General features: G+C 36.0%; 1 protein-coding gene across 1 annotated transcript in view; it reads left to right on the top strand.

The window, feature by feature from the left end:
- The window catches only part of PSMD14 (proteasome 26S subunit, non-ATPase 14), a 110,358-nt gene that overhangs the window by 75,354 nt on the left and 10,126 nt on the right, over window positions 1-24,878 (top strand). Inside the window, exons 8-10 of the mRNA XM_055572425.1 lie at window positions 7,873-7,980; window positions 14,250-14,324; window positions 21,353-21,478. Coding sequence (XP_055428400.1) covers window positions 7,873-7,980; window positions 14,250-14,324; window positions 21,353-21,478 — 309 coding nt within the window. The remainder of the gene's footprint in view (window positions 1-7,872; window positions 7,981-14,249; window positions 14,325-21,352; window positions 21,479-24,878) is intronic.

Raw genomic sequence — 24,878 nt, 5'->3', positions numbered from 1 at the left:
TCCGTCCATGGGATTCTCCAGGCAAGAACACTGGAGTGGGTTGCCATTTCCTTCTCCAATGCATGAAAGTGGAAAGTGAAAGTGAAGTCGCTCAGTCCTGTCCACTCCCAGCGACCCCATGGACTGCAGCCCACCAGGCTCCTCCATCCATGGGATTTTCTGGGCAACAGTACTGGAGTGGGGTGCCATTGCCTTCTCCGTAGAACTGCCTTATGACCCAGCAATCCCACAGCTGGGCATACACACCGAGGAAACCAGAATTGAAAGAGACACATGTACCCCAATGTTCATCGCAGTGCTGTTTTTATTCCTAATTAAACACAAATCAAAGGGGAAGGGACTTTCCTGGTGGTCTTGGGGTTAAAACTCAATGCTTCCATTGCAGGGTGTGCAGGTTCCATCCCTGGTCAGGAAACTGACCCCAGGAAAGATCCCACATGCCATGCAGTGTGGCCAAAAACAAACAAACAAAACAACCAAAAACCAGTAACCCAAAATGCTTTCTTGGAGCTTTTCAGTTCAATAGATAATCTATTGAATCTTTTCTGTAGTATGTGTATTAGGGGTCCCAAGTACTCTGCTGGGGAATGGATGTTTGGTGGCACATAAGACACACACCTTGCTGGGATGTAACTGAATCTAAGAGTGGTCTTTTTTTTGCTTTTGTGTTAGGATAACTGTTCCATCAGATAACGTGGTGATGAAAACTACTGGCTTTGGCATCCTGTGTATGTACAGATGATAGTGGTGTCACTTACTGGTTGTCATCTCATCTAATTTATTCAAGTCCTTGGAGCCTCAGTTTCCTTATCCATAAATTAAGAATATTAGCGCCTACCTCTTGGTTGTTGAGTATTAGTGTAATTTTTATGCAATATTTAATTAATAAGCCCAGTAAAAATATGTAAAAAGGATACATACCAAAGTAATTGAGCTTTACTTTTTTTTTTGTATGAAAATGACTGTGCCTTTTGAGAAATGGCAATTTGAAGGATATATTTGTATTTTTTTTTGGAAGGTGATGTTAAAGCACAAGAAATGTATGTAAATCCTTTATTTCCGTTATCCCCTCCCTACTACCTTTCCAACGTGGGTGAGCCCTAGCTTTTAGTCTCTGGAGCCTTTTATTCCTTTACTTTATGTGGAACTGTCAATAAACATACTAACTGTGTTGCTTTCTTTTGTCTACTAAACAGGAGTCTGAAGTCACTTGTCCTTTTTGTGTTGACTGTCAGGGTAGCCACCGACAGATTTGGTAATGTTAAGTTCGTTACCCAACCAGTGACCCAGAGATGCTGGTCTCTTGTACATTAATAGTCCCTGAGGAATTCAGTTTTTAAGTTCACTGTTTATTAGTCACCTCTGATTCTAGAAATAGCTATCACAGAGGAATACCAAAATTCTAGGCATATTGTCATAAAAAAAAATATTCAGTATAGCTGTTACATTTTTTATTTTATTTAGAAATTTTCCTAGGGGAATATGTCTTAAACTTTAACACTGTACTGCAGTAGCAATATTCTGCTTAGTTTACTGTGTCAGTTTGAGTGCTCCAAGAATCAAATCCCAAAATGGGATTTGGTCTATGCAAGAGATTTATTTGGGGAAACACCTTTAATGGATAAAGGGGAGACTCTTCAGACAGCAGTACAAGTCTGACTGTAGAAGGAGAAAGGGAAGGTAGGATTGAGTAGGAAGAGCCTCATACTGCAGCATACTCCTAAGAAAGTTTCAGCCAGGCTGTTGGGGAGTCCTTGGGACTGTTGTCCTTTAGAAGAACCCCTTATTTGGTAGGAATGGCTATGTTTGTAATACCCTTGGTGTGCCCAGTCATTGACTGGGAATAGCCCTAGGGAGATGTGTCCTGGGGAACCCCCAGAGGATCCAAAATCATAGCATCTGAAGTTTGTGAGTCAGCTATGTCTGCAGTAGGTTCTACTAAAAGGAGATCCAAGCTGGGCAAGTCCATGACTGCCACAGTTAGTAACACTAAGAACCATAGTGGTGGAAGTGAAAGTGACGTCGCTCAGTCGTGTCTGACTCTTTGCAACCCTGTGGACTGTAGCCTACCAGGCTCCTCCGTCCATGGGATTCTCCAGGCAAGAATACTGGAGTAGGTTGCCCTTTCCTTTTCCAGGGGATCTTCCCGACCCAGGGATCAAACCCGGGTCTCCCGCATTGAAGGCAGACGCTTTAACCTCTGAGCCACCAGAGAGGTACACAAATATTGTTTTATTTAATTTTATCATCAAATGGTATCATTCATGAGCACATGGTGACATTGAAAAGTCAAATAGCAGTTAACTTAGCTCAATTAACTCACAGGTGATAGAACCAGAATTCTAACTTAGGCAGGATTCTGACTCCACAGAGTGTCTTAAGCATTTAAATACCTATACCATACTGAGTACAGGCATAGACTATAAAAATTCTGCTAAACTTTATTTCGTGACTTAACTATATTCTTTTTAGAAAGTTTCATGAATCTAAAAATGTCTAATTACCTTTCACCATACTAGTTTCCAGAGATCGATTTGTTTTCATTAAAGTATATATATTCAGAACTGTGGCTTTACTGTTTGAATTTTGATGCATGTCTTCACTTGTCAAAAAAAAGTACATTATGCTAGTTACACTCCATCCCCCTTTTCTCCCAATATATGGAAGTTGTACTACAAATCTCTAGCTACAATAAGCAATTCTCCAAGGATGAAGAAAGAAAATGTACATACACACAGGAATTTCTTTTCCAGGACTAAAATTGACGTTTTATAAATAATTTCCGTGTTGCAAAGTTGAGACTAAGAAATCACAGCAATTCAGTGATATGCATTTGGCATGAGTCAGTTTTAGTTCTTAGTGCTTTTCATTGGAAATGGCATAAAAAGTAAGATTTCTTTGAATTTTTTATGCTGTGGGCTTACAAGAGACATAAGATGTTTTTCTCTTATAGATGTCTGGCAGTGCATGGCAGCAGAAGTAACGAAATGGTCACAAACCCAGCAGTACTTCCCAGGTCACAGGCACCCTTAATTTTTAAAGAATCTAGAAACAACCTAAGCAGTTGATAACAGGTCATTTCTAGGTGATAAAGGATATTTGATATGGGGTGTTGCTTTTCTTTCCACACCTAGCATTTTTATAGTCATTTAGAGACCTACTTCACATGGTGGTGGGTTTATATGTGTTTAAATATGTAACCTAACTGATAATTGAATTGTAACTCTTTTCTTTTCTTGATGTTTGACATTGATTTTGAGGTCTGAAATGTTTTTTTCAAGCTTATTTTCCCCTGGCTCATTTTATATATAAATACTTCCCATAGTCATTGACTTCAAAATAAGGGCAGTTGGGAATGCCAAATGCAGCTACTGTTGAAAAAACAAAAGAGAGAAGGAGAGAAATTGTTATTATAGTATCTACTGCCAGAAGTACTTATGCATTTTTCTTTCAGACACCTTTGTATTAAATTAATTTTACAAGCTTTACTTAAAAAATAGCCTCCTTTGAATGTAAAAATTGGGAAACTGTAGATTGATGCTTTAGAAATTTAATCTAGTCTTTCAGTGACCTAGTAGTTGATATGAAAACATGAATTTAAAAATAAATAGCATATTGGCTAAACTGTACTATACTCATGAAAGAAGCCAAAAAATTATGGATTAAACTGAATCTGAAAATAACTACAGTTTTGTGTCCTAAACCAGATTCATTTTTAAAATGAAATGATAGGTCCTTGATCCTTGGGGGTGCTTGGAATAAATGTGGAACACAGTATTGTTTTTAAAACTATTTTGCTTTTATAAGCTAAGACAGATGTACAAAAAAGATGCAGTTTTTATTTTGTATTGGCAGCTTCCAAATATTTAGTATCTATTTCCAAGAGTTGCAATTAGTAAAGCTACCATGGTACTGAAATCTGCACATCCCACAAGCTAATTATATTTGCAAGGTCAGAGTGAATACATATTTTCAGAAAAATAAAGGGTTATATAAATATGTGTCTTCTACTTGGCTGTTATATCACAGTTTGTTGATCTGGAGTATAATGTGTACAATTCACAAATTTGTCTGATAACAGAAAGTGGTGTGTGATTGTGTTTATTTTACTAACCAGTATATTCACAGCAATCACTTCCAAATATCTCTCCAGTAAAGATGTGTTAATTACAAAACAGACAAGGTCTTCTATTATATTAAAGCTACTAACAAGAAGACAGCAGGAATCACACATGTAAATAGCATCATCAACCCCTATTTTAGTCCTCTGTTTTGATCTGTGAGTTGCGCATAGACCAAAGGTGCTATTAAAGACTGAGTGTATGAAATAGGCAGCATTATATGAACAAAATTTATTCAACAAGAAAACAGACCTTTAACATGAATTTAACAAGCCTGAGAAATTATAAACTATCATATGCTGCAGATTCATGCAGTGATAATAAACAAAAAAGGAAAGGAAGAGGTTTCCCTAAGCTAGCCAAACTGCTAATGGTTTTGTTATAAGCTGTCTACTGTTGCAGTGACCTCTGCAAAGTCTCAAGGCACTTGCACCAGAAAAAAGGAAGTGGTCAGGCTGGTGAACAGAGATTCAACGTGGTGCGTAGGACTGTAGCACAGAAAGGAATTACAAAAGTCTAGCCTCATGTTCCTGAAAATATTTGTCATACTTCAGGTTGGAAGTTTTTGTTGGTACATATAAAGGAGAGAGGTTTTTGGCAAAGTTTTTTGGCTAAATTACTTTTTGGATTTATAAACTTATGACATAGGCTGAACTGGTTTAATGTATATATGGATTAAAAAATACCATTCAGAAAATTCATATAGCTCGAAAAAATGGATTTTGCCCCTTCCCTCCTCCCATACCTTAAATAGTCCTAGGGGTTTCTTTGTTCAGTATATTGTATCTAAGATTTCCATCCTCATCCATGGAGTGACCACTTTGCTGTCATTCTGTTGCATCATGCTATAAATACATAAACATGGAGAAGCGCCTTCAGCTTATACACACCTCCAAGTGCTCACTAGGGCTTTTTCTTGAATCTTAGTGTGGCATAATTAACACCTTCTTCACCCGTTGCTCATTAGTGCACCGGACATTAATGAGTCTATTTTGATAGTTGTTCTGAAGGAGAAACTTACTTATTCTCACAGTGCAAAAAGCAATTATAAAATTGTATAGAAATTAAAATGTAGACTATATTGCCATATTTATTTTTTATTGCATGCTAAATCTAATTTTAGTCCGCAGGTTGTTGAACACGTTCGTTTCCTTAAGACAGTTGCTATAGTGATGGCGGCAGATCCCTTTGATCTTGGTGTAGTTATTCATTTTTTGTTGGCTATCATATTGTCAGTCAGAAATTGTCAGTCTAAACAGTTAATTTCACATAGGTTGGAACAGCATATTAAATTCTTGAATTTTTCTCTTAATTTTAAAAAGAATTAAAAAATTTAAATTTCAGATTGTTTTTAACTGGTCACAATATCTATTTAACTGGTATTTCCATTTCCTTTTTATGAAGTTTCATACCTTTTTATAATATTCCAGAGAAATATTAGAGACTTTTTCCTGTAAAATAGCTGGTTTGCTGCTTTCGTTTGAAGGCATTCTATATAAAAATACATCTTGTGATATATAATGGAATTTTCATAGTTTTGTAGGAGTTTTCTTTTTCTATAAATTGTATTGAAATCTATTTGGAATCAAACTATTTTATTTTTTATTTATTTATTTTTTTAATTTAATTTTATTTTTAAACTTTACATAACTGTATTAGTTTTGCCAAATATCAAAGTGAATCCGCCACAGGTATACATGTGTTTCCCATCCTGAACCCTCCTCCCTCCTCCCTCCCCATTCCATCCCTCTGGGTCATCCCAGTGCACCAGCCCCAAGCATCCAGTATCGTGCATCGAACCTGGACTGGCAACTCGTTTCATACATGATATTTGACATGTTTCAATGCCATTCTCCCAAATCTTCCCACCCTCTCCCTCTGTCACAGAGTCCATAAGACTGTCAAACTATTTTAAAAAACAATTGGACCAAAGTGATGCCTTGCTCTTAAATTATTTACTGCTGTTGGTTAGGGAATCAATTCTTAATTTTATATTTATTTAAGTTGTACTTCTATCAGAATAGTCTCTTTTCCCTTCTTTGGCCTACATTTTATCTTATTTTTATGTGCTTTTTAGTAGAAAATGTTAGAAAATTTTATTTTGATATGTTTTTAAACAACTGTCTGATAATATCTGATTAACACATGTTTGATAGTAGTACTTACTTTTATTATTGCTTTATGAAAAATATTTAAAAAATTAAGTGTAAGCAAGAGGTATAAACCTAGGCCATATTTATTTATACATAAATGTGAAAATTAAGAGTGAATTACAGTTATTGTATAAAAAAAAGGTTTTCACAAACTTTTAAATCATGCATGTTCTGGGGATACTTGGTTTTATTTTAAGGCAAGAAGAACCTTTGGGGAAATTCAGACTGTTAGAAATAAAAGCAAAAGGCAAGGTTGATTATTTACTTATTTATTTATCTGGCTGATGGAATAGACAAGAGGGCTTAGACTGTGTCCCTTGTCACAGTGCTTTGAGCTAAGTTTGTGTACTTTCATACCTTCGTGGCAGCTTTTCAGAAAGAGTGACTCTTTCTTTCAGTCTTGTTCCTGGCATATAGCATTTAGTAATACACTTCCTTGATGTTTCAGACTTTATTACATTCCAATTGACTTATTTTGGAATTTTTTTTTTTAACTTAGTATCCTCAAACAATAATTATACAAATGAGAAACAGTCTAGTTGACAACAGCTTTTGAAACATTGATAAATCTCAATTGTTTAGCACTTTGAAAGGCAAACCTAGAAATACTATTGTATCCTGCTTTAAGATATTTTTATATGAAGAACCTATTGAGTTTATTCTCTAGGTGATTGATTTACGTTCTCTAAAAGAGACATGTGTCTTGAGATCCCAGGTTCTTTGTATAAAACTTAACAACATTTAAAACCTTTAACAAGTTCTTTCAAATCCATGATAATGAACAGAGAAAAGCATTCAGATAATAGGTGATTCTTGTTAAATCTCTTACTATATAAGAGCTAATTGATGATTTGTATCATGTAAGGATTTGAAGTTTTTCTCTACAAAAATGTTGAATCCACCCAGCAAAAAGAGAATACCTATCGTTATTTGTTTACTTTGAACTTAGAACTGTATTATTCTTTACCATGTTCCTAACTTAAAGCATAGATGACCTTGGTTTTCTTGTATTGTGCCTCTTATTCTTGAGAGTGGTTTGGACACTTAAGGCCATCAGACAAGGTATAAAGTTTTTTATAGTCACAAGAAGTAAAAGGTATCTGACTAGAAGAGAATACGTGGAGCAACTGCCTTGCTGGTTGTAATTTTGTTGTCATTTCAAGTATTGTGGTAGTATAATTGATGTGACAGGGCTGGGCTTTAGATGTGGTCCCTTAGCTTGTGCTCACTTTCAGTTTTAGTTTCTCTTTGTCATTCATTTTGATTAGGTAAAATTTAGGTGACAGACATGCACACCAATGAAGGCTGTTTGGTGTAAGTTTAGTAATGACGTGTTTCAATAATAAAGATGCAAAGTTAATATTTTCCTTTACTGCTTCATGAAAATTGCAATAATTGGTGTCACCTTACATTACAAGATAGAGGGTGGTGTGCTGATGGCACAGTCAGCAGGGGTGCTTTTTTATTAATATTATAATTAAATGATTTTCTGGAAATAGGCCAGAAACAGATGCAAGTTGATCATGCCTTGTCCACTGTTGCTTGGCATCATCACTTGTTTTTTAAAAAAGAAATGACCTGACACCTTGTTTTTACAGGTTGTTATTGATGCCTTCAGATTGATCAATGCTAATATGATGGTCTTAGGACATGAACCAAGACAAACAACCTCAAATCTGGGTCACCTAAACAAGCCGTCTATTCAGGTAATGCCTGTATTTGATTATGTGTTAAAACTGTTTTACATTTTAAAAGCCTGTTATAAATGACCAGTTTAGGATTCAATACTTAGTCTTTTAATTTGTTTTGCAATTAATTTTTCTTGTGCTTTAAAAGGAGTTTATGAAAATAGTGTTGCAAAAGTTAGATTTGTTGTATATGAGTCCGCTTTTAGTGATGTCTTTAAACTTTGCTAACAGTTTGAGGACATCCTTTTGGGGGGCATAGTAAATCCTTAATCTTGACAGTACCTTACAGTTTTGTTGGTTAACAGTGTAGTAAAGGACTGATAGGTGTTTAAGTGGAGTGTTAGGTATCATAGTATCATTATTGATTGGTTAGTAGACTTTTCTCTTAGTACCTAATGGCACATTGCTGTATACTTTAAGGGGTTCCCAGAAGCAGTTCCTAAATATTTCTTTTTTTCTTTCTTTTTTTTTTTTTTTTGCTTAATCCCTTCTTTTAAAACAATTCATACAAGACACAGCTATATACTGCTTTCGATTAGTTTGTATCTTGTTCTTTCTAGTGATGTCAGCCACATTATTAAAGTTATTTGGACACTTAGTATCCTCCTGAGTGATTAGTGTTTTCTTTGTATCGTTCACATACCTCATTGTTTTTACACAAATCTTTATTGTCTGCAAAAATTATTTTAATATGTTTTTAAATGCACCACAACCTGTGTCTGTATAGTTAATTGCTTCTCTGAAGATTAATTAAAAGGACAGAAATACCATGTTTAGTTAAACAGAACACACAGGACAGAGACATTATAGTGGCTATTGCTGCTCCATGTCTGAAACCTTGCCCTGTCATGTGGTTGTCTTTGGGGAGTTGTGGCTTTGACAGTTAGCCATGGTTAAGCTTGGCTGTACTTTGATAACTTTATACTTTCAGATGCTTAGTTTTTCAGCAGTCACTCATCTGAAGCCTTCATCAAAGTGAAAAAAATTTTTTCCCAAAGGATTGAGGTGTGTTGCTTTTGAAAAAATTATTTTAGACATCAGAGAAAACTACAAAGTACAATGAGTATGAAATAAGCTACTAGTGTTTTTGATTGGGTACAGACAAGCCCATGCTTGCATGTTCCAAGAGAATATATTATTGGACCAGTTTAGCCTGGGATAATGACCTTTCTTGTAAACCCCTATAGCATCATACTGCTTCATTATTTTTTTGCAAAAAGTTAAGTAGCATCTCACAGTCTAAGATCATTGTGATTACTGCATGGTGTGTTTCTGCCAGAAGTTTCTACTAATTGCAAGTCAACAGCCACCTGTTGCAGATACTGTCTTTTAAATTTAAATACTGCTGTTTAACCTTAAAAATTGAGTGTAATTAAATAATTTAAATCTGGTTCTTTTTACATCAGTCCAGTTTGTATTTTTTATCTGGTAGTCTGTAATTTAAGGTGAACCTTATGAAGCTTTCCAAACTGAAGTTAAAGGGACCTGTGTATATAACAGCTATAGCATCATTGTTTTTCATTTCTCCTTAGTTTGTTTTGCCTTCCAATTAAAATCTGTAAATATATTTATTTCACAGTTTATATACCGCCCATCAGGAAGATATCTATCTGGGTGCTTTGCAGTTTTGAGACAATTCCAGTACTAAAACACTCAAATGGGATCAAGCCAAAAAGTGACAGAACGAGGGCGCACCTTAATACAATTTCTTAGTTTTCTAAGACAAGGTAGAAAGAAAGCAGCCTAGAAGAACTTGAAGTGAATGGTGTTATTCATAATAGAATTTTAAAATGTGTTGGCAGAATGTGTACCTCAGGGATCAGAAACCTTGCAGAAAGGCCATGCCTCTTATTTTGGAGGAAAATTAGTTTGTGTTTAGAGGGATCTTGTTCCTAAACCAACTTATAAGTAGTAGGAATAGGAACCTGACAGGTATCATCAGCCCTCATGCTGGTGTTTGCTAATGCTTTGCTGATTTTTTTTACTATGATTTTAGGGTTATATTGTAAACTACTATTTAATATATAGAAGAAAGTTCAAAATACCTTAAGGTAAAGATTATAAAATCACATATACAAATTCTCCTCTTTGAAAAAATATATATTAAAAACTGTGCCTATGTATTTACACCACAATGTTAGTATTGATTGCCTTTGGGTAATAGGATTATGGATTTTTTTCTTGTTTTTCCTTCTCTGTATTTCTTAAACTTTTTGCGGTGAAACATACTGCTTTTAGAAGATGTTACTTTTAAGCACTAATCGCAATGTTGAAGTATCTACAACAAAACAAAGCTAATAGACAACGTTTATATGAACTTTCATGTTTTAAATAAGAGAAGTCACTAATAGAGTCATTTCCGATAGAGAGGGAAGAGTGTAATGCCTATACTGTAGAGTTTTCTATTAATGTTTGTAACTGTAATACTATTTTGTATGTGGAACATTTGACCGATACTGTCAAATGTATAGAATTGAGAATTAACAAACATTTATTTTATTAAACCTATTTGACTAAAAATTGTTCAACATGTAAAGTCCTTAAAGGTCACAGTTTGTATGAAGATATGTTGTCAGCTGCATGGAAATTTACTGTTGATGCATAGGAGCATTAATATGTACTAGGATTGTGAGCCCCTTAAGTGTAGCTCTGAGTACAACTGCATTGTCTAACAGAATTAAACTCTTCAAAAAACATTATTTTCAGTAGTTGTTAAGCAGTTGTAAATCAGTTGGTCTAGAAAGAACCATGTGGGCATTTTGTAGATGAGGAGACTTGAGGCCCAGCGTATTTGTGATTTGCTAGGTTACCTCGTGAGTTGTAGGAACTATAAGCAGAGCTTCTCCTTTTTTTATACTATATTTAGAAGATTCATTAATTCATTAATTTTGGCATAGATAATATACATATACAGCTCAAAATTCAAAACTTATGAAAACATATTTAGCAAAAATGATCCCTTCTGCATTTGCCATTTGCAGCCTAGTTCTCCACCCAAAAGGGAACAAAGCACATGTTTTGTTTCTTTTCAGTTATTTTATTTTTATAAAGAAAGCTTCATTTTAAAGTATGATTTAATGGATGATATTTAGCAGCACACTTTCAGTTTATCAATGTAAAATAAGGCAAACAGATTCATCTTTAGATCTAAATAAATATGCCTTAAGAGCATGAAACTTTTTTTTAACCTATCAAGAACCTATAAATAGGTTATTATACATTGCATAAGCTGTGTGTTTTATAATATGCCTGTTTTCCACACAGTGAGCAAATGAAGTTAGAACTTCTCATTTCTCCTGAGTAGTCTAGACATTTCCAGAAAGTGTGATTTCACCATAAAGATTATTGGTGTACTTTTCTTCAGATCTATTATACCAACAAAATTATAAAGCTCTACTCTAAAGATTAACTTAAATATAGAAATAAACTGAAAGTCACATCAGTGGGATCTCAGAACTCCTCTTTGTCTAGTTACTTCTCCAGATTACTCTGTCTAAAATAAATAGCATCTTACATGGATATTGAGTATCAACCTAGGAAGAACTCCCTTCTTTGAAAGTTTTTGACAGCCTTTAAGCAAAGAAAACAAGGGTCAGCATATCCAGGAAGCAAATAAGCTAAGTCCCATTTTAGTAATTCTAAAATGTATTGTCCTAGAAACAGTGCTCTAAAAGGTGATTTAGCTTCCCAGGTCAGCCACTGAAAGCTTATAGCCCACAATATAAACAGTATAGAACAGAACCTTGCTTTTTAATGGTGCTTCTGTGAGAAATTGTTGCAGGTTTTGAATAATCAATGAATGAGCTTCAGGACAAAATCCTGTTTTACTGAAGAATTGCCTAAATTTTCCTAAATCTATCATGTGTTTTGTTAAGTGTAGATTTAAAAATTAGGTATTGATGTTCCAAAATTTCCTGGTTATGTAACTTCTTTGTTGGCCTGATATACTACGGCATTTTCAACTTGGCCGTTTGAAGAGGCTAGTCTCCGCCTTGGTAAAGCTAATCTCTTATATTTGATGTATGCTGCCACAACTTGTAATTCAGTGTCAACTAAATTGGTGAATTTGAGAAAATTTATTTTTCACTAAGCTGAATAAAAGAGCCTGTGCCTTTTGGGTTTATATGGAAGAAGGACTCCACGGGGCCAGTTTACTTATGATTTGGGATGACTGTAATGGGGGCACACAGCAGGTGAGTAAGTGAAATTAGAAGATAGTTTGAGGATATCATTTGGATTAAATTTATATTTGTTTATTATTGTTCCTACTAATCTTTCATACTACTTGTGTTAGTTTTACTACTTTTATCTGAATAATGTAATTGAAAATCAAGTAGGTAGTGCCTTCAAGTTCTAAACTGTGTATTTCAGCAGTACAGTTTATCTCCAAAATGTGGACCTGTCTGTGTGCCCATTTGGCTGACTTCTGTATCTATTGGCTGTACCATTACTAGCTTTATGGCCACTATATAAAATTATACAGTTGGAGCACAGCATAAAATCATTTGTATGAGAGGTCATTTGGCACCTGAAATCTAGCCTAAGCTTCACTCTGTAGCCCAGCTGTATCTGCTTGGAGCTTGGGCACCTTTTTTTTAAAGTCTTCCACCCAGAGGATGTACTTCCTAATTTGCATAAAGGTGAGTACCATTTAAAGGAGGCACTGATTAGCCCCACTGTTTGATCCTCACAGTAGTACACATATCTATGCACTGAAATTTAGCTAAATGAATAAGGATTTAATAGATCCTCTTAGTACTTTAATTTCACATGTCAACTATTTTATTATAGCAGATGTTAGAAATACGAGAATGGATTTTTGCAGTACATAATCTAAAATGGTTTAGTATTTGGTGGGGTGATTTTGCTAGCAAAATTTAATAATAATACTATGCTTTGTTTTCATTCTCATTCTTAAAGTACAAAGAATTTAAGAATTTCTGAGATATATTGTAGCATCATAGTATGGTAGGAAAAACATGGGCTTTGGAGTAAAAAAGTCTTAGGCTCAGACCCCAGCTTTGCCTTTTATTAAGTAGAAACTAGTATGAATTGAGATAAGTGTCTTATTACCTCATCTGTCAGAAATACACATGGAACCAGGCTACCTTACTGGGTTGTTGTGAAGATTAGAAGACTTATTTTGTAAAGCAGATGCCAGGTGCTCATCAAATGTTTCCTTTCTACCCCTTTTTTTACCTCAGCACCTTAAGACTACACTATAAAAACCTAATTATAGTTTATCTTTAGATTCCTGAGAGTTAACCCCAAAGCCTTTTTTGTTTTTATACTTGAAAATGTATCCAATGTATATTTTTGTCTTTAATGTCTTAGAAGGCTGATGAAGGAGTCCATAGAAACTGTTCTGGACTTCATTTGAACCTCTGCTGCTAAGTTATTTAAGCAGTTGTGAAGCACTTCCAGCACATGCAGGGTTATTGTTTCTTAATAAAACCATGCCATTAGCTTAAGTTTTTATTATGGTCTCCCTGTTTTTCTCAGTGATCAAGTACAGTAGAAAGAAGTATTTAGCCAAATGGGGAAACAGGTCCATATTTTAGAGACTCAACTTTTCTGCTGAAATTCCAACTTTTGAACTTGAAGGCACTACCTACTTGATTTTCAATTATGGTATTTAAATAAAAGTAGTAAAACTAGCACAAGCAGTATGAAAGATTAACAGGGACAATAATAAAAAAAATATAAATTTAACCCAAGTGATATCTATAAGTACTGCTTAGTGAGATTGCCTGTCACTAGATCCAGTACAGAACAGATTCCATTTTATTAATTTAGAGACAGGTGCAGACAGTTACTTTTCAGATATTAGAACCGAATTAAAAAGGGAAACTCCAGGTTAATGTTGTGGATGAAGGAATAATTATTTTATTACAGCTTTTTAGGCTTTTCTGTAAGAAAGAGCCCCTGCCTAGATGATCATAAAATTAGACTTAATAAATTATGTGCATTTATAAATTATGAATAGTTAATCTCTAAGTTAGATAATGATGAAGTAAAACTGTATCTGACTCTGAGCAAGGCTACTAAAACTGTTGAATCTGTGCTGCTATATCATGCTTTAAAGATTGTGTGCCCCATACCTCAGAACCTCACTCCTAAACTTTAGCAAGAAAAAAATAATTTCATATTTATTTTGGATAAAAAGTCATTTTTAGAAGATATAAAGGTATTGTCTACTGGCTGTGTCAATAGTTTCAAACAGCTATATTTATCTTATTAGATGAAAAATACTAATTTGTCCTTTCTCTAATCATTTATCTATATAGGCATTAATTCATGGACTAAACAGACATTATTACTCCATTACTATTAACTATCGGAAAAATGAATTGGAACAGAAGGTGAGCTTAAATTTTTTACCTTCGAGGAGGAAAAACGTCTATTTCAAACAACTGAACTATTACCTGGTTTATTTGAATTTAAATTGTTGACCTCTTTCATTTATTGTATCCAAAAGTTTTTTCATTCCTCTTGAATTGCAGCATAAAATAAAGGAATATTTTACTGGACACATTGAAAGACAGTTTTACCTTCTTGGTATGTGCTAAAGCAGAGGAAGAAGTAGGAAACAAACATTCCAGCTTGGTTTTATGATAAATTATAAAAATCTTTCTTCTAGGCCTGTTATTTTTCTGATTAATTTATCTTCTCCATAAAATGACCTTTTGTCACTAAATTGCTAAATAGATAACTTTCCAAATTTGAAAGGAATAAATTAGATTGTAACTGTATCGTGTTTTTTAAAAAGTACCATGGTTACTTAGGATAAACTAAAGGTGAGTCAAAAGGGAAATACATTTTAAGGATTTTCAGATATCCAGATCTAAATTAGTACACCTTTTTATAGTAGTAAAACTTGATACTTTAAAAATTACCTAGCATCTTGATGAATTAGCATTTTTTCAGTTCAGTTCAGTTGCTCAATCATATCCGACTCTTTGCGACCCCATGAACCACAGCAAACCAGGCCTCCATGTCCATCACCAACTCCCTGAGTTTACTCAAACTCATGTCCATTGAGTCGGTGATGCCATCCAACCATCTCATCCTCTGTCATCCCCTTCTCCTGCCCTGAATCTTTCCGAGCATTAGGGTCTTTTCCAATGAGTCACCTCTTTACATCAGGTGACCAAAGTATTGGAGTCTCAGCTTCAACATCAGTCCTTCCAATGAACACCCAGAACTAATCTCCTTTAGGATGGACTGGTTGGATCTCCTTGCAGTCCAAGGAACCCTCAAGAGTCTTCTTCAAAAGCATCTCCAAAAGCTTCTTCAAAAGCATCAATTCTTCAACACTCAGCTTTCTTTGTAGTCCAACTCTCACATCCATACATGACTACTGGAAAAACTATAGTCTTGACTAGACAGACCTTTGTTGGCAAAGTAATGTCACTGCTTTTTAATGTGCTGTCTAGGTTGGTCATAACTTTCCTTCTAAGGAATAAGCGTCTTTTAATTTTATGGCTGCAATCACCATCTGCAGTGATTTTGGAGCCCAAAAAAATAAAGTCTGACACTGTTTCCACTGTTTCCCCATCTATTTGCCAGGAAGTGATGGGACCGGATGCCATGATCTTAGTTTTCTGAATGTTGAGCTGTAAGCCAACTTTTTCAGTCTCCTCTTTCACTTTCATCAAGAGGCTCTTCAATTCTTCACTTTCTGCTATAAGGGTAGTGTCATCTGCATATCTGAGGTTATTGAATTTCTCCCAGCAATCTTGATTCCAGCCTGTGCTTCTTCCAGCCCAGTGTTTCTCATGATGTACTCTGCATATAAGTTATATAAGCAGCGTGACAGTATACAGCCTTGACGTATTCCTTTTCTTATTTGGAACCAGTCTGTTGTTCCATGTCCAGTTCTAATGTTGCTTCCTGACCTGTATACAGAATTCTCAAGAGACAGGTCAGGTGGTCTGGTATTCCCATCTCTTTCCGAATTTTCCACATTTTGTTGTGATCCACATAGTCAAAGGCTTTGGCATAGTCAATAAAGCAGATATAGATGTTTTTCTGTAACTCTATTGCTTTTTGGATGATCCAGTAGATGTTGGCAATTTGATCTCTGGTTCCTCTGCCTTTTCTAAAACCAGCTTGAACATCTGGAAGTTCACGGCTCACGTATTGCTGAAGCCTGGCTTGGAGAATTTTGAGCATTACTTTACTAGCGTGTGAGATGAGTGCAATTGTGTGGTAGTTTGAGCATTCTTTGGCATTGCCTTTCTTTGGGATTGGAATGAAAACTGACCTTTTCCAGTCCTGTGGCCACTGCTGAGTTTTCCAAGTTTGCTGACATATTGAGTGCTGCACTTTCATAGCATCATCTTTTAGGATTTGAAATAGCTCAACTGGAATTCCATCACCTCCACTAGCTTTGTTTGTAGTGATGCTTCCTAAGGCCCACTTGGCTTCAAATTCCAAGATGTCTGGCTCAAGGTGAGTAATCACACCGTTGTGATTATCTGGGTTGTGAAGATCTTTTTTGTATAGTTCTCCTGTGTATTCTTGCCGCTTCTTCTTAATATCTTCTGCTTCTGTTAGGTCCATACCATTTCTGTCCTTTATTGAGCCCATCTTTGCATGAAATGTTCCCTTGGTATCTCTTATTTTCTTGGAGAGATCTCTAGTCTTTTCCATTCTATTGCTTTTCTCTGTTTTCTTTGCATTGATTGCTGAGGAAGCCTTTCTTATCTCTCCTTGCTATTTTTTGGAACTCTGCATTCAGATGCTTATGTGTTTCCTTTTCTCCTTTGCTTTTCGCTTCTCTTCTTTCCACAGCTATTTGTAAGGCCTCCTCAGACAGCCATTATGCCTTTTTGCATTTCATTTTATGGAGATGGTCTTGATCCTTGTCTCCTGTAAAATGTCACGAACCTCCGTCGGTAGTTCATCAGGCACTCTGTCTCTCAGATCTAGTCCCTTAAATCTATTTCTCACTTCCACTGTATAATCATAAGGGATTTGATTTAGGTCATACCTGAATGGTCTAGTGGTTTTCCCCAGTGTCTTCAATTTAAGTCTGAATTTGGCAATAAGAAGTTCATGATCTGAGCCACAGTCAGCTCCCAGTCTTGTTTTTGATAACTGTGTAGAGCTTCTCCATCTTTGGCTGCAAGTAATATAATCAGTCTGATTTCGGTGTTGACCATCTAGTGATGTCCATGTGTAGAGTCTTCTCTTGTGTTGTTGGAAGAGGGTGTTTGCAATGACCTGTGTGTTCTCTTGGAAATTCTATTAGCCTTTGGCCTGCTTCATTCTGTACTCCAAGGCCAAATTTGCCTGTTACTCCAGGTGTTTCTTGACTTCCTACTTTTGCATTCCAGTCCCCTATAATGAAAAGGACATCTTTTTGGGGTAAAATTTGATACTTTTCAAATTACCTAGCATCTTGATAAATTAGCATTCTTTCAGTTCAGTTCAGTCACTTAGTCTTGTCCGACTCTTTGCGACTCCATAAATTGCAGCACGCCAGGCCTCCCTGACCATCACCAACTCCCGGAGTTCACTCAGACTCAGCGTCCATCGAGTCAGTGATGCCATCCAGCCATCTCATCCTCTGTCGTCCCCTTCTCCTCCTGCCCCCACTCCCTCCCAGCATCAGATCTTTTCCAATGAGTCAGCTCTTTGCATGAGGTGGCCAAAGTACTGGGATTTCAGCTTTAGCATCATTCTTTCCAAAGAAATCCCAGGGCTGATCTCCTTCAGAATGGACTAGTTGGATCTCCTTGTAGTCCAAGGGACTCTCAAGAGTCTTCTCCAGCACCACAGTTCAAAAGCATCAATTCTTTGGCGCGCAGCTTTCTTCACAGTCCAACTCTCACATCCATACATGACCACTGGCAAAACCATAGCCTTGACTAGACGAACCTTTGTTGGCAAAGTAATGTCTCTGCTTTTGAATATGCTGTCTTAGGTTGGTCATAACTTTTCTTCCAAGGAGTAAGTGTCTTTTAATTTCATGGCTGCAGTCACCATCTGCAGTGATTTTGGAGCCCCCCAAATAAAGTCTGACACTGTTTCCACTGTTTCCCCATCTGTTTCCTATGAAGTGATGGGACCAGATGCCATGATCTTTGTTTTCTGAATGTAGAGCTTTAAGCCAACGTTTTCACTCTCCTCTTTCACTCTCATTAAGAGGCTTTTTAGTTCCTCTTCACTTTCTGCCATAAGGGTGGTGTCATCTGCATATCTGAGGTAATTGATATTTCTCCTGGCAGTCTTGACTCCAGCTTGTGTTTCTTCCAGTCCAGCATTTCTCATGATGTACTCTGTATATAAGTTAAATAAGCAGGGTCACAATATACAGTCTTGATGAACTCCTTTTCCTATTTGGAACCAGTCTGTTGTTCCATGTCCAATTCTAACTGTTGCTTCCTGACCTGCATATTCTTTAGCTTCTACTAATTTAGGGTTATCTTGAGTACAGTTTTTCTCTCAACCAGTTAAAATATTCTGCCTATTGCTTTTTGAAATTATAATCTGAATTGCTTTTTTCTTTCTTTATTACTGCAATTGGTCATCCTCCAAATAAGCTTCTTGTGTTTCTCTATGAGAAAGACTTTAAAAAGTCTTAAAGACCATGAGTACTATTGGCAGCCAAGAAGCTTTGAATACTACATGCACTCTGAAGTTCAAACATGATAAGTAATCAGTAGTAAGCAAGATCTTACTAGTTGTAAGTGTTCCCCACAGAGTTACCTTAGAAGGGATTCTAGTGCATATGGTGTGTTGGAAGTGGAATAAGAGGGCTCCCTATAATACTTCCTCTTTCAACTAAATCACTTCCTTTTTCTGTCTCATTTATATTTTGTGGGGAGCATGTGCCATGTAAGATTTTCTGAAGTTTGATAAACTATGGATTTAAAACTTCTAAGCCACCAATACACTCCCTCAAAGGTCCTAGGTGCTTGAGCATGGTTTTGAGTGAGGTGCTGCAGGGTGCCATTTCTTCCTTGACCTGAGGGAAGACACAGAGCCATAAAGCTCTCTTCCATCTGTTTGCTTTTGTTCAAAAGTTCATACCAGCTTTGGTAGATTTAGTTGATAACTGAAAGTACATTTTCAACACTTATTTTAATTTTATATAGACTAGGTACAGGTCATGGGTAAAAAGGGTACCACTCAGACACAAACTGAAAAATTCATTCAGATACATAAATATATTAAAAATATATTGTCTGTCTTATATCTGAGACCCAGCTGTTTGGAAATATCCATCTAATTACATCAGACTTTCTTTTTCTTCTTTCTTTTATAGTATCCATTCTTGATACTTTAGCTACCATCCTTGATATAAAAAAGCATACATATAAATAATTAATTAATAGTATATTTATGTTCCTAGCATAGCTCAGTTCAGGTGCTTTCTTAATGTCAAAAACCCCTGCCTTTATTCTTATCCCACCAACTTGTATACTTACCTCCAAGTCTTACCTGAGGGGCCCAGTGCGATCGTTGTCCAGGCAGGGTGGGATTATTATTCTGCTCTTTGGGAAATTTTTTGGTTTGCCTTTGAAGCGTACAAAAATCCTGTTCTCAACACTTAATTATAGGTAGCTTTATAACATTGGTATATATAGCTTTATAGCATTTTTAGCTTTATAGCATTCCCTGGGTTGGCAAGGTCCCCTGGAGAAGGAAATGGTAACTCACTCCATTATTCTTGCTTGGAGAATTCCATGGACAGAGGAACCTGGTGGGCTACAGTCCCATGGGGTTGTAAAGAGCTGGACACAACTGAACGAATAACACTTTCACTTTCTTATAACATTGGTAGTTGCAACTGCACCAAAATTTCCTGAAGATGTATTTTCTAAAACATTATCCATGGTGAAGATGGGAAGCAATCAAAGAAATTGGGGGTACATGTGCAGGAGTTTTCTAGGTTTTTTCAAACTACTCTTGCCTCCATGAGCCCCAGGGGAGGAATCAAGGAATTTGGAGCTTTTGTGTCTTGGAAGTTCTCATAGGTGATTTTGACTTGTAGCTTATTCTTCAGCATAAGGAAAACTTTGTACTGATTTTAGCTGCAAACACTTCTTTTAAACTAAACTTACTTCTGACTATGTCTTTAGAGCCTCGTGCCCTGTAGATCTCACTTAAAGTATACTGCTTCTAGGACCTACTGTATAGCACAGGGAACTCTGTTTAACGGTATATGACAGCCTGGATGGGAGGGGACTTTGGGGGAGAATGGTTATATGTATACGTATGGCTGAGTCCATTTGCTGTTCCCCTGAAGCTAATAGGTACACCTCAATACAAAATAAAAAGTTAAATAGAGTATACTGGTTCTCATAGCAAGAAAACATCAATCATTCTCTAGCCACCATTTTTTTGATATTGTGTAATTTTATCATTTAGAAAACTCTTCTTATTCACTGGTAGTCCTCAACTGAAGGACATTATTTATAGAATAGGACTTTAAGAAAAACTGTCTTAGGAATTTGAACTTGAAAACTGACGAATTTCCAAGAATATGTATTCAGAACTAGGAGTCCAATTTAAGAAATAATGAGCTAAGGTGTTTAGTTCCGTGATCACTAATAGGATCTGATCCTAGTTTGCTGATGTGATTGCAAACTGGATGAATCTGATTTTTTTCCCACTTTTATGACTTTTCATTCTGATATAAAATTTAAATTTAAAAAGTTATAGACAGAATATTAGAATTTGAAGGAAACTTGGAGATTATCTACAAGCCTTCAATTCATAGATAATGTAAACAAAGGCTCAGAAAGACTGACACAAAGTCATTCAGTAAATGGGAGCATTTACTTCCTTATCTTGGTGTTTGAAAGCTGGGCTATATGAACTGTTAGAAATCCTATGCATAACATAGTAGTTTCATTCATTCAGTATATACGTATTGATTATTTGCTGTGATTAGATTATGATCTAGATTTGAGAATCTAGACCTTGGTGATCTTGAATTAAAGTCCTTGCCCTGTTGATTTCTCTTTAGTGAGAGATGCACTAAACAAGAAAACACAAGTTTCAGCTGTTTATAGTGTTATAAAAATAATAAAACAGATTAAGGAAAGAAAGATGTTTAGGATAGTGTGGAGTGGCTTTTTTATAAGGTGGTGAGAAGTGGCATCTATCTCTAAGGAAGTGAGAAAGGTAAGCTATAGAAAGATAAAGAAAATAGCCGTTGAGGCAGAGGGACAGCAAATGCAAAGGCCATGGGGTTGGAGTATTCCTTAGAGTTTTATTAATATAAATTTAGGAGGATGCTCTTTAGGGTTTATTTAAATTAATAAAATTAAATTTAAATTCATTAATTCCAAAAGTTGTTTGTGAAGTTGTTTTTCAAGACATAAAGGAAATTTCTTCAGTATAGAAGCATAATTAATTTCTTTATGTTTTTTAGATGTTATTAAATTTGCATAAGAAGAGTTGGATGGAAGGTTTGACACTTCAGGACTACAGTGAGCACTGTAAACATAATGAATCAGTGGTAAAAGAAATGTTGGAATTAGCAAAAAATTACAATAAGGTAAAAACTTATTTTCAACATTTATTTCTTATAACCTTTGGAATATGTGTGATTAGCTATTAGGCATTATATAAACAGTTAAAAGCAGAGTGGCCTATTTCCATAGATCAAACGGTAAATATTTTAGGCTTTACAGGCCATCCCGGCCATCCAGTCTGTTGCAACTATTCAACTCTGCTGTTACAGTGTAAAAGTGGCCACAGACAATAAATACATAAAGGAATGCCTGAAGCTGTGTCTTAGTAAAACATTTACTAAAATTGGCATCTGGCAAGATTTGACCCATGGCCTGTAGTTAGCCAGCCCCGGTTGTAGGCCACGTAAAATGGTCTTTTACATTTGAAATCTTGCCATTGTTCAGAGGACTTTTTCTTGTAAGGGAAGGAAGAACAAGGAGATGTGAACAACAATAGCATTTAATACTTCATAACATGTAACTTGGGATTGGGGGCAGGAGGAGAAGGGGACGACAGAGGATGAGATGGCTGGATGGCATCACTGACTCAATGGACGTGAGTCTGGGTGAACTCCGGGAGTTGGTGATGGACAGGGAGGCCTGGCGTGCTGCGATTCATGGGGTTGCAAAGGGTCGGACACGACTGAACGACTGAACTGAACTGAACATGTAACTTATGAAGCTTCCTGTTTTTCTTTAAATAAGTATTTACTGAAAACTGGTTAGATGTCAGGCTCTGGGGATATAGTAAGAAATAAGACCTATCCTCGTGGAATTTATTTTCTGGCAGAGGAAACAGAAAGTCAACAAATAAACACAACACAATACATTATAATTAGTGCTGTGCAGACAGTAAACAGGATGATATAAAGAAAAAGAGCAAGGGGAGACCACTTCATATGAGGATGTAAGAAAAGTTATAATTTTGAGAATCTCCTAAAAATGTTTATTGTACGCTAAAGTGTATGTGGGGCTTTCCAGGTGACTCAGTGGTAAAGAATCCACCTGCGAATGCAGCAGACACAGGAGACTTGGATTTGATTCCTGGTTCGGGAAGATTCCCTGGAATAGGAAATGGCAAACCACTGTGGTATTCTTGCCTGGGAAATCTCATGGTCAGAACAGCCTGGCAGGGTACAGTCCATAGGGTTGCAAAAAGTCGGATGTGACTGAAAGACTGATCACATGCACACACACACACAGATATACATGGTCATGATAATATTTTATTCACAGATTTCTGGTCTTTTACAGTTTGAAGCTAGAAGTCCAAAATCAAGGTATTGGGAGGACCTTACTCCCTGTGTAGCCTCTAGCAGGGGAGGGTCCTTCTTTTTCTTTTCCAGCTTCTGTTGGTCCCCAGGTATTCTTTGGCTTGTGGCAGCATAATTCTAAGCTATAACCAAGGTTTTGATTTCAGTGTATCCGTTTAGGGTGGACATGGTTCAACTCATGTTTTTCTACTTTTTTGACAAAAATCCATATAAAGAATAGATTTTACATTTCGACCCAATACATGCAATGTATTTGTATGTATGTATATATTACAACAGAAGTAAAGTGAAGTGAAAATCACTCAGTTGTGTCTGACTCTTTGCAAGCCCATTGGACTATACAGTTCATGGAATTCTCCGGGTCAGAATACTGGAGTGGGTAGCCTTTCCCTTCTCCAGGGATTACAATAGAAGTTCTATGAAACAATATTTACCCTTTTACAAATGATATATTCTATTTTCTTTCTCATCTGACTTGATTTCATTCTGTTTCAGTTATATATATATATATATACATATGTACATGGACATATAGCTTGTGATCTATTAAAGGATCAAAAACCTGTGATTTGTGAAACATATGCATACTGTATGTACAGTGTTATGGTTACAAATAGTTATCAAATATCTTCTGTACAATTTTCAGTGAAAACAGGGATTCTTCATTCATTTTTAGGAAAATAAGAGCAGTAAGAAAAGTTCAGTACCAAAGTACTAGACTATAACTGGTGTGTTTGATAACACCTTAGTATTCAAATTTTCCACAGACCAGCTGCATCAGTTTCACTTGTAATCTTGTTAGAAATGCAGGTTCTTTGACCTACTAAATCAGAATCTACATTTTAACAAGATTTCCAAGAAATGTGTATACCCATTCAAGTTAGAACTTAGAGAACACTGCCGTAGAGAAGTCCAGGTGAAGTCCTATAGTTCAAAGCTTTTTCCTTTCAGCTGGGAGAGACTCAGGATGCTGTTTTAGAAAATTAATAACATTTGAACTAGACCTTAAAGCATGAGTAAGATTTGGAAATACAAAGAAATGTTACCCCAAGCCAGCTGAATGTCATGAGCAAAGACTTGGAGACAGAATAGGCAAGGGCATCTTTAGGAAGCTGTGTTTGGGTATAGTACATAAGAAGCATGTACATAAAAGGGTAAATAGTGGGGAATAGAGATTTTTAAATTACTGAAGTCAAGTAACAGTCTGGATAGTTTATTTTTTGATTAGAGGCATGATATACCCAGAACCTGACTTTAGAAACATAATTTAACAAAGGTATAGAAGAAAATATTCTAAGAGGATATTTGAAATGGAGATTCTTCTTAGGAGGAACTTCTGTTACCCAAACAAAAGGTAGTAAGTGTCTGTGTGGATTATAATAGTTGTAGTAGGAACAGAGGTATCAACAGATTAGTAAAATAAAATGTGCCAGTTGGATTGATAAAGTGAAAGAAGAAGGACTCAAAGATGAATTAAAGTTCTCCTGCCTAGGTAACTTGAAGTATGTTAATACTGTTAACATTTCCAACTTAAGTAGAAGTAGAAAGATTGAGGGGCTTTCTTGATAAAGAATCTGCCTGCAGTGCAGGAGATGCAGGTTTGATCCCTGGGTTGGGAGGATCCCCTGGAGGAGAACATGGCAAAACACTCCAGTATTCTTGCCTGGAGAATCTCATGGACAGAGGAGCCTGGTGGGCTATAAGTTCATAGGGTTGCACAGAGTCAGACACAGCTGAAGCTAGCACACATGCATGCACTGAAAGATTGAGAAAGGATATAAAGAGATTAAACAAGTAAGGAATTCCCTGGCAGTCCATTAGTTAGGATTCCACACTTTAATGGCTGAGGGTACAGGTTTAATCCTTGGTCAGGGAACTAAGATCCCACAAGCCACAGTGTGGCAAAAAAAGAAAAATAGAATGTAAATAAGCGGTTCACTAAGTGGGACTAAAAATTGACAGCAAGGGCTAGAGCTTTTGGAGACAGTTAAAATTGATATTAGTTGTCACAGCAAAAGAAAAAAAAAAAACAAATTTTTTTTTCTTTTTAATTTAAAGACATCTTACAAAATATTAGCCAAGAGATAGTGTATAAGATTTGCCGAGAGTTAACAACCAGTCTTTTGAGATAATGGAGGGCTTTGGAAAGAATGTTGATGGGCCCATACAA

The sequence above is a fragment of the Bubalus kerabau genome, chromosome 3 (assembly GCF_029407905.1).
Source record: "Bubalus kerabau isolate K-KA32 ecotype Philippines breed swamp buffalo chromosome 3, PCC_UOA_SB_1v2, whole genome shotgun sequence".
Taxonomy (NCBI): domain Eukaryota; kingdom Metazoa; phylum Chordata; class Mammalia; order Artiodactyla; family Bovidae; genus Bubalus; species Bubalus kerabau.
Note: the sequence above shows the minus strand (reverse complement) of the source record. Positions and strands in the feature narration are given on the sequence as shown.